This window comes from Vidua chalybeata, chromosome 17, assembly GCF_026979565.1.
Source record: "Vidua chalybeata isolate OUT-0048 chromosome 17, bVidCha1 merged haplotype, whole genome shotgun sequence".
NCBI classification, from domain to species: Eukaryota; Metazoa; Chordata; class Aves; order Passeriformes; family Viduidae; genus Vidua; species Vidua chalybeata.
The window spans coordinates 11667328-11682467 of NC_071546.1; the positions used below are offsets into that span (position 1 = coordinate 11667328).

The 15140-nt window shown below is 45.4% G+C and overlaps 1 protein-coding gene across 1 annotated transcript; it reads right to left on the reverse strand.

Moving 5' to 3' along the window:
• Positions 1-725: 725 nt before the first annotated feature.
• Positions 726-13825, reverse strand: NPEPL1 (aminopeptidase like 1). The gene is made up of 12 exons (XM_053958893.1): positions 13660-13825; positions 12607-12792; positions 11288-11458; positions 8637-8726; positions 7897-7978; positions 7576-7718; positions 6938-7015; positions 4349-4449; positions 3613-3736; positions 3087-3263; positions 2333-2443; positions 726-1612 (listed from the first exon to the last, which is right to left on the reverse strand). The coding sequence occupies exons 1-12, from the start codon at positions 13807-13809 to the stop codon at positions 1454-1456; spliced, it is 1572 nt and encodes a 523-aa protein (XP_053814868.1). The 5' UTR covers positions 13810-13825; the 3' UTR covers positions 726-1453.
• Positions 13826-15140: the final 1315 nt, after the last annotated feature.

Here is a 15140-nt window from a genome sequence, read left to right on the forward strand (position 1 = left end):
ATTTCTTAAAACTCAAGTGGACCAGGGAGCCAGAACAGCAAGGTAGAAACAAATACAGGAAGTAAGGAAGTTCTGGGGTTGCATTTTTTTTTTAAAGTTACATTTTTGTCTATCAAATAGAGCCACATAATCAGAATGAAACACCTTCCTTCTCCCTTCTGCATTAAGCTTTCCAAGAAGTCTTTAATCAAAAAGACTCTTGGAGTCCCTCAGTGTTGGAACTCCAGCTAAAACCAACACCAGTTCTCCAGAGATGCCCTCAACAGGGAAAGGGACAGCTCAGCTTGACTTGATCTGCAGAGCAGCCAAGGGGGTGCTGGGGGGGGATTTCTCACCACTGGTGCTGCTGGAGCCAGGAAATGCTTCCAAAGGCTGATGCTGGAGCCCCAGGACAGGGACTTGGTCTCTGTGTTCCCAGCCCTGTCACTGCCATGACATCAGCTGGGACCAGTCACTTCCTGTAGGTGTCCCAGCCAAACCAGTGCCTGGGAGCTCCCTGTGGCTGGGACAGAAACTCACACTGAGCACCCTGACTGCTGCTGAATCAAATGAAGTGAATCAGAAAGTTCTGCAGGACCGCCCCAAAGCACTTGCTGCAAGCTGCTCCTCTCTCAGCTCTGTCTGAGTGCTGGGAAAAGGAATGTGAGCAGGGCAATGATGTTGTACACAAAGTTTTGGAGCACTCAGTGTTCTCAGAAATGTAAATAACACCACAAAACATCACATGGGATATGTAAGCTTCTTTAATAATTATAAATTTATTAAGTGGCAAGAAGCCACTCTGCTTTGTAAACTGATTTTACTCAATCACAGTCCCTCTACTGTTTTCCTCATTTAACATGAATACATTCTGCAATTTGTACGTGAAACAATTACACAGAGATATGTTCTGAACCCTTCTTGCTGATTTTACTGGTCAGAAGAACATTAAAACATGCAGAAACAGCACCTATAGGCCTTTTCTCATTACATCTCCTTTGCTGCTAAGCTAAACTGTCTCTGAATAAGCCCAGTCTACAGTTTTTCTCCTTGTCCTGTGTTCTGAGATGTAGTGAGGCCTGCAGAAATGTCTGATAAAACCTCACACATAATAAGTAATTCAGAAGGCTTTGTAAGCAATAGCTGCAGTTGCTTCTTCAGACTAGAGAGAGCTTCTCATGCATTAATGCACTTAGTTAGGTTTTGTGAGGAGCTCAGAGGAGGATGGGGCCTCTTCCTGATACAGTTAGTTGAGCCTGGACTCTGCACCACTGATATTGTTCAGCAACTGTGTGCACCAATAATTTAAAAAAAAAAAAACAAATTAAACAATACATCAGGCTGTTTTTATCAGAAACAAATAATAAATCTTATCATGATAATAAAAAAAAAAAAAGGAAATTTCTGCCATGTGACATTTCATTGCTTGAGAACAGATCAGTGCAAAGTGAGGTAACTCAGGGCTGAGGCTGTGTCAGACCAGGCGCCGTCTCTTGGAGTCCCTCTCCATCTCTTCAGGGGGAGAGTCCCCATTGCAGCCCAGGGGGGACACCAGGTTTAGCAAAGGGTCTTCAGAGGCCCCTCCAAACAGGGACAGCAACAAAGCCACGCCATAGCCAGTAGCTCGTTCACCCTAGAACAAAACCAAAACCACACAGTTCACACTTGGAGGATCTGGATTAGTTTTAATTTGGCTGCTGATCCAACGAGAGCTGTGGTGGTCAGAAGCCACAGCCAACCCCTGCTCTGTGCTGCTGTATCCTCACCACCACTGGAATCCGTCCCAGCTGGATTAAACACATGAGAACAGAGCTCCCACTGACTTGTGGGTGGAGAGAGGCCAGCATTGTTCAGGGCAGGGGATCTCCCACCCAGCCTGAGCACGGATTTGGAATATGAGCTGAATAAACTGGGTTTAAAAAAAAAAAAAAGAAGCAAGTGGAGTGAATTGGCTTGGTTTTTAGGAAAAAAAAAAGAATATACACAAGTTCCACCAAAGGGAACATATTTTTGGAAGAATGATCAATTCTGGTCAATCATCTTAAAACAACATGGTTGAAAATGGAAGGCTGGGATTATTGCCATGAACAGAGACCAGGCAAGTTGTCAATGCTCACAATGATGAAGATGTCACTGATTGAAGTGGCTGCTAGAATATTTTAAAACCAAAATGAAAAATATGAACCGAGAAGAAACCAAAAAAATCACAACAGGGACGAGTCAGTGCTGTTCTAAAGGACCCTTCTCCACCTATTTCTGTCCCTCTGAACTGGATGGAGCCAACCCAGAGCTCCTGCAGGCAGCAGCAGGTGAGCTTCCCCAGGTGTGTGCCGGGCAGGGGAGGGACACTCACGGCGTGCACGGGAGCAGCGATGTCGATGTGCACCCACACCCCTGGCCAGTCAAAGCCGATGTGGGAGGCAATGAAGAGCCCAGCACAGGAGCTGGGGGTGTTGTCTCGGTCCTGTGGGAGCAATAAAAACAGAGTTGGTCTCATAAGCAGAGAAAATGTAAGTGGTTCATTCTGCCTAGAGGAAAGACAGATACACAAATCTCGTTCAAAGCTTAACGAATGGCCTAGAAGAGTCTTACAAACCAACTTTACTGCAAATCCTTGACTTAGTCCCTAGCAGCAGTGTGGCCCTGCTCAATTCCTCTTCTGCCCACACCCCTTTCTGCAGTGTTTTTGGAACCTTGCTGCACACTGGCACTCTCAAATGCAGCAAAAGCACCTGCAGCAATTCCAAGGCCTCTGTCCTCAGTTTCCTGGTTTCTGCGCTGCCAGCTACTTTCTCTGCTGGTGATGTATGAGCTGAGGAATGCCCATCTTGATATCCTAAAAGATCTCCATCCAGGAATTCAGCATTCATTTAGGGCCATGTTTAAAAGGCAAGCAGCCCAAAGACACCTTTGCAGCAGGTCACCCTGTTTAAAACTGACAATGAAGACAGCCTGCAGAGCCCCAGGTGAAAGACCCTGAAGACCAGGACAATATAGGCCATTTCTAAAAGGTGCCCCCATGAAGAGCTTTCAGCAGGCCAGCTCATTGTCTAGAAAACACATATTTATATGTAATAGAAAAGTTTAAAAGAAAGAAGAAATCTTACTGCTACAGAGTTCTTCATATCAGCTACAGCAGAGGTAAATTCACTGAAGTGGAGCTCAGGGCAGTACACCAGAGGATGGACCAGGTCTCCACAGTTCCTGCCAGCTTTAACACAAGCCTTTTCCCACTCTTCATTATTAGTAAGGACAGCAGCATGGTATTTTCCTGTAGCAATTCCCTGGCGAGGTAAAGGACAAAATCAGGAAGAAGTCACCTTCCACCACTGCTCATCAATATAACCTTGTATAAAACAGGAACAGGTGCTAGAAAATAATGGTGTTAATTTTGTACCCTTGTACCATTCTGTGGTACATGAAATGGAAGCCATTTCATGGACAAAAAAATCCTGATCACTATTAACAAATCCGTTCTGGTAATTATAAACTGAACTGCAAACCTAGAGTACTGGCCTGCTTGTATCAGCTGCTGATGCCATTGGAACACCACATTTAATTTAAGTATGCAAAAGCAAAAAAGTTGCATAAAGAACAGAAAAGAAGCTGAGTTATAAATGTAAAGTGTTGCACCTGAGCTCCAGTAAGAGTGGCCATATCCAGAATGATATCAGCTCCAAGGTCTTTGCAGGCATAAGCAACTCCATCAGCCAGGATCAGGCGACCTTCTGCATCAGTGTTATTGATTTCTACAGTTCTGGGAGGAACAGAGGGCATGTCAGACTGGACTGCTCCAGGCTAGAAGTCAGGACTCACCTGCCTGGACCAAAATACTTCAGAGAGAACCTCATGTGCTTCTCTTATTTGACTCTGCAAGTCTGTAGGGCTGCTATTCCCCAGCTGCAAGCATCCAGACAGAGCACACAAGGAAAAGGGAAATGATAGCGCTGCCCTTGTGGCAGGCTCTACTTGTTGAGCCTGTGTGATGCTGGGATTCTACAAATTACTGCCAAAGAAGTAACATCTGCTCTTAAAAGAGATTCTGATCCATTGGTGGCCTGTCTTTGCTGCTTTGCCACATAGTGCAGCTGCAGATGGACACAGAAAACTGGTTCTACTACAAAAACCACCTAAATTCTGAGTGCTTTAAGGGAAGGGCAGCTCATGATACCCATGTATTTTGATGTACATTTACATACCCCACAGGAAAATCTAAGCACACTTAAAACTCACTACTATGGGTGTCTGAAATGCAATTATCAATATTTAGGGAAGCTGATTTAGGGACAGCTTCACAATCTGCATGACTCAGAATAACAGAAAAATGATGTTTGTTCTGTTTATGGGAAAGGGATAGATACACTCTTACTTTCCAGAGTAAAGAACATGAATGTCATCAGGTCTTGTTGCACGTGGTCCCACTGCATTCTCAGCCAGACAAAAAACAGCATGAAGATTGTCCTTAAACCCCTGTAAGAACCAGAGAGGAGAAATGGCTTTTGATTCAAGATAAATCAAGCTGATTTATTGGGACTGAAATCAGTGAGGGAGTGAGACTCCTTGACAGCAATGCTACAATTTTCAAAGGAAATCTGGTGGGGGTTTTGGACAGGTGAGTGGGCGTTAGTTGGGTTTTTTAAAATGTGCCATTCTTGCTGGGAGGCACAGAGCATTTTTAACCTGTTTTGTTGTGGTGGTTTGTTTTTTTTTTTTTTTCCCTTAGCCTTCTCTCTTCTGGTTTATCTCATAATGTTTTAATTTTGGTATAAAGTCAAGTGCTTATGTGGTTATGGATGGTATTTTAAAATGGATGATGATTCTGTTATTTATACAGCAGTTGTATTGTGTGGAGGGATTCTAGGAACAGACAGGGAGTCAGCAGCATTTAACAAATGAAAACATTGTTCCTCCTTAACTAGTTAACCTTAATACCATCAAATTGTGGGGGAAAACCTGGCTCTTAATCTCTTCATAACTGTGGCTGAAGAAATCTGGGCTTGCTGAATCAGCTCATATTCTGAAGTCTAAAGGGCAAAGGCACCAATCAAAACCCTTCAAAGTTACAGGCAGCATTTAGAAGCCAGAAAGTAATCCCAGTTTCTAGCCCAGCTGGTGGGCAAACAGCATTGCTGGAGATGGACCTTCCCTCCATGGCCCAGCTTTTCACCGAGTCTCACTGCACTGCACTGCATTTTTCTCCTCCAATGTTGTTAATCTACTGTCAAAAAGTGAAAATCTATTTCCAGTATCAGTTGCCTTCTCCTGAAGCTCATTCTGCCTGCAGCTCTTCAAAAGCAGGATTCACTATGCTAACATGCAGGATCATGTTAACAATAAAGAAATCAAAAATTTAAGTCAGTGTTTTTCTTTTCTCCCTTGTTTTGGAAAGCTCACAATGGAGAAAATGCATCTTTCTAGGAAAAATCACTTGTTTAATTTTGCCATCCAAAGCCTTTTAAAACCATGTTGTGTAACTGTTGAACAGCAGGCAGGCAGATATTTATGAAGATGGAAAATAACCTCTGCCCCTCTTCCCACTGAGCTTTCTATCCAACACACATTTCCCACTTCAGTCTCTGCGACAAAGCATAGCTCAGTGAAACCTCTTCCCCCTTTCTTTTATTCTTGAAAGCATTTTAAAAAAAGACTTGAAACAGTAACAACAGATTCTTTCCACTGCCTCTCTGAACACATTTTCTTCAGGGATGTAATTTACAGGTCTTCTCACACCAGACTGTAAAATTAAGCAGTGAGTGAATTCTTTTGTTTTTACATGTAAAGATTTCTCCAGGCTCAGTTTGTCCAAACACATCACTGGCAGTTTACTCACTGTTGCAGTAATTGTGTATGAACTGAGAGATCACTTGTGCTCACATCTACTGTGACTGTGGATGGAACTTCTCTCAGTGCAGGCAATCACACACAAAACTACCCTGGAAATAAGGACTGAACCACTGAAACCATGTCCCCCATCCATGGCTATCCCAAAGCTCTACATTCCAGCTCTTGTCCCTTGCAGACATCTGACATAACTTTCTGAAGGATTTAGTTATGCTGCCTGAGATAGGTAGTTATCCTGCCTGAGATGCAGCTCACAAATCTGTTTCCAATTTTAATTCTCAGCAGATAACTGTGAAGTTTACAATCTTTCCACATCAAACATGCTGTTAGGACCAAGGCACAGAACTAGACTATTGAGAAATGGGAATTTGGCACTGATCAGCCCCTGGACAAAGCATCCATCAGATCTATGCATTAATCTGCAGCAGTAAATATTTTTTGGATACTCCTTGGAGGCAATAGGTGCTCTGTCAGCAAGACTCAGTCACTGGATTTGTGGAGAGGGCAGAGTTTTATTGGCAGCAGCCACTTTTCCCCAGTTTGCATTGTTAAAGTGCAATAGGAGTATTTGTAATTCTTCATATTTCAATACCTGGCTTCTTCTCAGCTCCCCCACTACTTTCTGACCACGGATGCAAAGCAACAAGCAGCTCCTGATGACACTAGAGCTGCTATTTACACACTAGGTTAATATTAGACCTGGCACAAGATTTGGAATGTAGAAAGACTTCATATCCCAGAGTCACTCATCCCCTTCTTTGCTAAGGTGACAACAGCTGCCCCAAATCCCACAGCTTAAACAAAATCAGCACTGGATACCTCAAGTATAGATCTGATTCAAGGAACTGGAAACCACTCAGTCCACAGAACAAACTCTGACATTTAAGGAAGACCTTTAAAAAAAATCAGCACTCAAGGAATTTCTCACAATTCTCAAGATCCTAGTAAAGATGTGAAATATTTTCCTGGAATAGCAGAAAGAGCAGAGTGGCTCAAGCTCACTAAGAGCAGTGGCAGGTCAGAACTTCAGGATTAGACAGGCCTCTGTCTCTGGGAATATATCCAAGCTCCTTGGCAGTGCTGGGATACATGATATCAATTAACACATTTTACTTACTTGCTTTACAGTGGCTTTGAAGGCACCCAAAATAGCAGCTGCTCCACCACAGTCTCGCTTCATTCCAGGCATAGTAGTCTGTTTAAACAGAACCACAGATTTTTTTTTTTTGTCTTTGAAAGAGAATTTCACAGTAATGCCTACTAGAACCAGTGTTTCTGATGCTTCTGAGACTGATTTTGACAGTGCTCAGCTGTCAACAACAGAAACAAGGAACATGTGCCTCTGCTTATTGGTGGATCTGGTCTTGGAACTGAAAAATACCAAAACTGGGTTGCTAAACTGTTAGGAAAGTAAAAAGAAAAAGGTTGTTTATAAGTTTCACACTGAGGCCAACTCCAATGGGTTTTGCTTCTATCTTTGAAACCAGAAATTAAACATCTTTCTTCCTACTTTCTGCCTTTCAGCAGGCAATATTTAAAGGGCAAAATATCATGTTGCTACTGAGTTGCTCTGCAGTGGTCCTTGAATCCCATTTGGTCTTCTCCCCTGATAGTTTGTGTCCATATGGATGACAATAGAGCAAGCATTTAACTCAATAAAAAGGTACTTTTGTTTCCTACAGACATTATGTGAACTGCTTCCATCAGAAAATAACAGTGTAAGCAAAGGCAGCAGCAGAACAAGTGTTTCTGTACCTTTCCCTTGATGCTGAGTCCTCCAGTGTCATACACAATACCTTTGCCCACCCAGGCAATGGTCTGTGTGGCACCATCTGGAGTGTGGCTGAGAACTGCCAGGGCTGGAGGATGCAGAGCTGCCTTTCCAACTCCATAGATACCTGGAAAACAGAGAATTAAACCTGTGGGGAAGAAAGACTGCAGGGAGCCCCTGTGGGTATTTTCTTGGAATACTATGGACAACAGAACAGTTTAAAAAATGTGTAAATGAAACATCACAATGGCAAAACATTCCAGTCATCTGCTAAGAAAAAAAGTGTAATACTCAACAAGATGTACCTCCAAAGCCTCTCTCTTTCAGCTCCTCATCTCGGATAATGGTAGGAGTAATCCCAAGATCCTTGCCAACTTTTTTGATTTCCTTAATAATTCAGAAAAAAGGACTTTGTCAGTCAATCATCAGGACACATTCGTGCTTTTCCACACAAATCCCAGTTAAAGGGTTTTTGTGATTTTGTGATTTTGCATGCATACACATACAAACATTCACAATTTTGGGAGTAGTGCTGCTTTTCCAATGGCCTAATTCCACTGACACATCCTTGACTTACTATGGCATGAAATATAAATTTGACCTTATCAGTAAAAGAAATCTTCTGAGGTAAAAGACAACTGTTCACTCTATTGGATCATGATGTAACAGGACAGGAATGATTTCATTTTCAACAGCTTTCCAATCTTTATGATAAAGCTCATTTGGAAATATGTTAGCTGTCCCATGATTTCAGTAACTCTGGTCACCATCAGGTTTAAGACAAGAACCCAGTGCCATGACCAAATGAAGAGCTCATTTTTTCAGCTTCCCAGTGCCCTACTCCAAGCTGTAAACTCTGCCTCCTTCCAACCCTGCACAGTTCTATGAAACATGAAAGGCCAAAGGAAGAGCCTGAGCACCCCTGGTTGGATTTTCTTCCCACTGCTGACACACAGCTTGCACTGAGAGACAGCAACACTTGGGCTTGATTACTGCAATCTAGACTTCCAATTAGCAATTGTCACTCATCAGGTGCATCACCAACCTCCAGGAAGTTGTCAGTGTTCATCTCGTTGCACGGGGTGTCCACAATGCGCGCGGCCAGCCGGACCCCTTCAGTGGCACTGGCCAGGCACTGCAAACACAAGGCAGGACACCTGAAAGGGGCTGGCCTTTGGCACAGCTTTGCATTTATCCCTCTGCAGCCAACACCAGATGTGTGGTTCCTCTGGAGCACGTTAATGTGTGCTTAATGGCTTAACTGTGGCTTAACTGCCACAACCACAGGCACAGTCAAACAACGTCAGCCAAGCTAACCATTGTTTTTTGTACGTGTCCAGCTTATTTTTCTATGTGCTTTAATTTCTAAGCAATGGTATTCTTTTACTGAGCAAACTGGCGTTGCAAAATTAGTATCCTTCTCCATGACCAAAGGGACATCAAGAAGGCCATGTGAGGTGGAGGAAAGAAAGATAAGAGGCAGCTAGTTCAGGAAGTCACAATGAGTTTATGGGCTGCTGGGGTTGGAAACCTGCAGAGATTGTGTAATCTGCAACATGGGAAACTGCAGAGTTTGTACAGGGCAGGCAGAGTGGCTGAGGGAAATAAAGATTACTGCTGTGAGATGTTCTATATGGCAGGCCCATGGGGAAACTGGAATATTTCATGTTTGTGTAAAACATGCACTGTTCCCTGATTTCTGTGGCAAAATGGACTGACCCTCCCCTGGACTGAGCAAAAACTTATCTAAGCAAGAGTGGACAGAATCAAAATGGTCAAGCAGCCAAGGCTGTTTCCTTACAGAAGGATCCCCCTGGCAAAAGAAGGACCATGAAGACACCAGACACCAAGCTTCAACTTTTAACTCCTGTGAACTAACAACTTGAAGCTGTAAGACCTGGGGGAAGGAAACTTTGTGCAAGCTTTCCAGTAGCCACACTACACTGAGGACCACACACAGCACAGGGGTGAGTCAAGATGGGTTTCACAGGAATCTGAGGTGTTGCACACTCACTCACTCATGCTGAGGTATCTGAAGTTTGGCTTGGCCAGAGCAGCCTACATTTGTATCCCATCACACTCCTAAACCTTGGCTTGCTTTGGAAAGGTGCCCAATTCCCTGCAATTACTTCTGATTGCTTTACTGTCCCTAAAGGGGTAAGGACCTCCTCAGGAGCCAAGCTCTGTCTGGAGTGATTCCCTGTTAGGGCCATACAGGTAAAAGGAGGTGCTGTAACCCCAAGGCCAAGCCCCAGGGGAGCAGCACGACTTCCAGAAATAAGCTGTGCCTGTGTTTGTGTTTCCAGAGTGCTCCAGAGAACCTGGGTAATGGGAGCCTTTAAGAAGTGCCTTGTAAAGCTCTGACAATCCCTGCTAGTCCTCACCATAAAATACCCTGTACAATGCAGTAGGTGTAAAATACAACATGTCAAGGGAGAGGTTTAGATAAAAATGTCCTACCACATGCCTCTTCCATGCTCTGCATTAGCTGTCTGGTGCTGGTTGAATTTAAGGGGTGCAGACTCAGCTAAGAGGATGCCAGCAATATTTTTGGCATCGACATCAAGGGGAAAAACGGGAGGTAGAAATAATTGCAGCTTTGTTTTTAAGTTAAAAATAACCCAAGTGGTTTGGAATCTACCTATCTGAAGCAACTATTTTTGACACCAGCTATGCTTTTTCTGATTTGGGGCATGGAAAAATGGAGTGATCAAGAGTTGTACTCTCAGCACGCCTGTCTTTGCCACTTTGCTGAAAACTGGGCTGGCACCATTTTCTGAGGCCAAATCAGTTCATGGAGTAGGGAACAAGCACAGAGGAAAAGACACCTAAAGCTGTAATTCTGTGAATTTCAAATGCAGCAACACTGTATCTTTTGTCAAATTCATTGCCAAAACTTTTAAGGGATTTCTGTAACCTCACTGACTGATCAGTTAAGGAAGTATCCATCTGTACTAAAGCACAAAACCTGGAGCACTGAACAGGGAGTTCCCTAACAGATTAACTGCAAATCTTGGGATAGCTTTTAAGTCGATGGATCTTGAAGAGGAATGACCTGGCATGCCAACAGTTATCTGATGTGGAGTTTCCTCTCTGCAACAGTCAAACAAGGGAAACAGTCTTTGATTTTCTGCCACTGAAAGATGACTTGGACATATTTCACTGTCATGTACAGCTCATCTCCAAGCTGTTTTGTTTCTGAGGGTCTTGTTTCTGGCCACACTTCTGCCAGAAGAACTCAGCCAAAGAGGTATACATCGGACAGAAATAGCAGAGGCCATATGTGATCCCTGTTAAGTGACTTTTAGTGACTTCACTGTGATATTCACCTGCACAGTCACACACAGCTTTTGCCTGGGTAGAAAAAAGTGAGAAGCCCACACACCAAAAGCAGTGTAATACTGAAGGCTAAAACCAGAGTTTGCATCTGTGATACACGTGAGAGGAGACATTTTCTTTGTGCTGTTTGGTTGGTGTTTTCCACCCCTGAAATCTAAATTCTGAATAACATTCTCAGCGTCTGCTGCAATAATATGTTTGGCATTTCTACTCACAGATGCTGTGAACTGATCAACTCCAAGGAACCCTGAGCTAAGATAATTATACAACAACTATTCCAGAGGCAGCTTGAGATAGATGCATTTGTCTCAAGGACAAACTGAAGGAAAAGATGACAGAAAACCCCCAGAATCTTACTTTAAGTGTTGCCACTTCCATTGGTCCGTTGTTTTGGCCAACCAGGAAGAATTCCACAGTCACAGTTTTCTTCTCTGTGCGTCTGGAGGCGCTGGAGCGATGTGTGAACAGGGGGAAGGCCCTGGCCAGGGCACAGGCGGAGGCGAAGACTTCGGAGCGCTCACACACCATCTGGAACAGCAGCCAGCACCAAAACACGTCACACAACACCCCTGTGGAAGGCTGCACTCAAAGATCTGTTACCTGGGGTATTACTGGGGAAGAGGGGGGAAAAAAGGAGCTGGGTGGGAAATAACATTGCCCAAGACAAGCTCATTCATCGTGTTTTGAGTGGACAGAGAGGCAGTGTGAAAGCACCCCAGTGAACTGGGGTTCATTTCCCGTAAATGAATTACACTGCTGCAATTAGTTCATCCTTATAAGGGAGCTGGACCGTTGCAATTATACCAGTGCAATTAACACAGGTTAGCCTACAGATCAGGACCAAAAAAGGCACAGGAATCACCAACGTGTGCTCAAAACAAACGTAACGAAGACAGAAATTTTACCAGAATGTGAAGGCAGAAATTGTATGAGAATGTGGCTAGTATTAACCCAGAAGTTTGTTAGCAGGTAGATTATTTTTCTGAAGTTCATTACAGAAATTACCAATGGAAAGCAGTTTTAGTTAAACATTTTCAAAGGCTAAAAATTCAGTTATTACTCTTGCAAATAAGTTTTCCAAGTGAAGAGTACTATTACATTTTTTCACTGGCACTGACTGTGTGAGTCTTCTCCAACAACCCACAAATCTGATATTAACTGGAGAACCCAAAGAAACAAATAAATTCATCAGGCTTATATAGAAGATGACCAAAGAAGTCTAAGAGCTAGTGCTGCAAAGGACTCACACTGGAGCATTATTTGCATCAAGACTTTTAAAACTCACTGAACAACACAAGCAGGGCACCTCTCATGGGTTCTGTGATACAGACATAACACCCTCCACTCAGGCTACATCAGTCTCCTGAAGCATGTGCTGACATCCCAAATCCTAGTCTGGAAAAAGCCACTAATAGTTCATTTTGCATGGGCATTCCTGGTTGAAGATGTTCCATACGAATCCAGCCTTAATTTCCTCCTTCTAATGTGCTCGAGCATGCACAAGCCATTACAGTCAGGTCTTGCCTACATGCCAGTGCAAAACCACTCATGTCAGAGTAATTATATCAGTCAAACTTGTCCACCTCCAGTCTCCTTGGAGACAGCTACAACCCGGAAAAGTCGAGAAAACACTCGCTGGACATTTCATCCACAGCAACGTTTCAAGAGCCACTTACAACAATGCATCTGTTGACCCCCCCTGGCAGGCAGTTCCTGACCAGGCGGGTGATGAACTGCGCCGCGGACGGGCTGTTGTGCCGGCTGACCCTGGACGGCAGCGCGGCCACCGTGGCATAGTTCAGGTACAGCGGGCAGCTGTCCGTGGGGTTGGGATTCAGCGTGCTCAGAGCAGACTGCCAGATCTGGGGAGAAAAGAAGGATTTAAAGACAAAGGACTGTGCCAGACTTCCCTTCCCACCTCACTCCTGCTGTATTTAGGCAGTTTTTAGTGACAGGGGTTTAGGTGTTGGAAACAAAGAAATTGTGCACAACAACCTCTGGAGTGAAAAGAAACAGGAAATTTGACAAACCTGTTCATTAACCGGAAAATATAAACGTACTTTCCATTACAAGCATCTCCTTTAAGCCATATGAATTACAATCTAAAACCACACGGTTTAGTGCACAGGCTGGTTCAGAGCTTTCTTAACTTGAGACAGTTTTCCTAGTGATAAATACGAGGAATGATTTACTAGCTCCGAATTATTGTTTCACATAGCAATTTAATTAAAAACAAATAAAACCAAGAAGGGTAAATATTGCCTTAAGACACTGGGGAGCCCTGTATAAAAACCCCTGCCAAACACCTAGCGACCTAAAAGCCGCAATGCAAAACGTTTATCATTCTACCACAAGCCATCACCACCACTAAACAAACAGGTCCGCAGCTCCCACCGCAGTGGCTGCGGGCGGGGAGGGGGCTCTCAGCGCTCACTGCAGCCGCCCCCCCGTCCCCTCAAGGAGGGCAAAGCGCCTTTCCCCCGCCGGGGTGGGCACAAGGGCTGCGGGAGCGGCTGCCCGGGCGGCCCCGCCGCAGCAACAGGCTCGGGCCGGCCCGGCCCGGGGGGGTCCCCGGGGCACGGCGGCGCTCGGGGCCGGGGCCGCGCAGCCCCCGCGGGCCGGGGCGGCCGCCGCACCGCGAGGCCGCTGGGCCGGGCGGACACGCGGCGCGGGAGCCCCGCGGGCGCCGCCGGGCTCTGAGGGGGCGCGGACCCGCGGCGCGGCCTCACCTCCTCGGTGACCCGCGGCTGCAGCTTCTCCCGCAGCTGCGCCCAGGGCAGGCGGTGCAGGTTGTGCAGCTGCCCCAGCACGAGCAGCGGGCGGCTCTGCGGGTCCGCCTCGCCCGCGCTGGCCTGGAACTCCAGCTGCACGTTCGCCATCTTCCTGCCCGGCCCGGCCGCGCCGCCCCGCCCCGGGCCCGGCCCCGGCTCCGCGGGGCGGGGACGCGCCGGTGTCGCGGGAGCGCCGGGCACGGCCGCGGGCAGCGCCGGGCACGGCCCGGGCAGGCGCTGGGCACAGCGCTGAGCGAACAGGGCTTTCCAAGTGCCTCTTCATAGTGCACTTACGTGGTGGGTTGGAATAGAATAAGGTGGTTTATTCTGATCTTTTTGGAGTTGCCAAGCGCCTCCTATTAATGTTTGGCCAGCGGGCAATTATCAGAATATGCTGATTTGGAAGGACGGAGATTATCGAGTCCAACTCCTGCTCTGCACAGACACCCCGACAATCCCAGCCTGTCCCTGGGAGCGTTGTCCGAACGCTCCGGGAACTCGGACAGGTTTGGTGCCGGGACCATTCCATGGGGAAGCTGATGCTCATTGATCTGCAGCCAGGAAAGCCGGGAAGGTCTGTGCAATCTTCCACCTACGCGGGAAAAGTGAATTCTGATGCATACAATGCAAATACACCTAAACCGAAAAAAAAAAACCAACCAAAAAAACCCAAAACTAAATCCAGGCTGAATTCCAGAAAAAAAAGCTTCCCTAGATTACGGTCTTTGAAGGGACATCACAGAAACTTTATTGAAAATAAAAGTTGTAGGAACATCTGTTGCAGAGGTCGGCCGTGCATCCTCACAGATGGGAGAGTAACTCAGTATATAGGCTCCAGCTTTAATGAGTCTCTTTACTGAGCCACAGAAAATACACTGCTCGGGGTCCACTGTTACGCCAATACATAAGATCAACGTGGGAGTGAGAGGACACACAGCAATTACTTCAGGATTGAGACATTACAAAGATTTCTCCTGGCAGTAAGCTCCCTCCCAATCATTGACTTCAAATTCTGCTGTTCCTGCTGCTCTGAGAGTCCAAAACCAGCACATTCCCTGAATCCACAGCATCTGAAAAGCAAATAAAACAGTAGGAAACACTCACCTAACCCACGATCCTTTTGTTGCAGATGAGGGCAGCAGAGGAGGGTCCTCATGAAGGGAATGGACAGAGGAAATCAATTTTATCTCCAGAAACTCCCTGTGAACGTCCCACCACCAGCAGCTGCATTTCTATTTGTCTGAGCTTCAGCAGAAGCTGCAGCAAGGACTTGTCTTCCAGTTATTGATCCTCTACAAGTACTCATGGAATTAAGCCAGTAAAATATAATTGTACACAATCCATCATAATTAATATGCAAAATTATAATGAATTCCCTGTTTTAATGAGTTTTGTTTAAGGCGACTGTTTGGTTTGGGTTTTTTTAAATAGTAAGCATA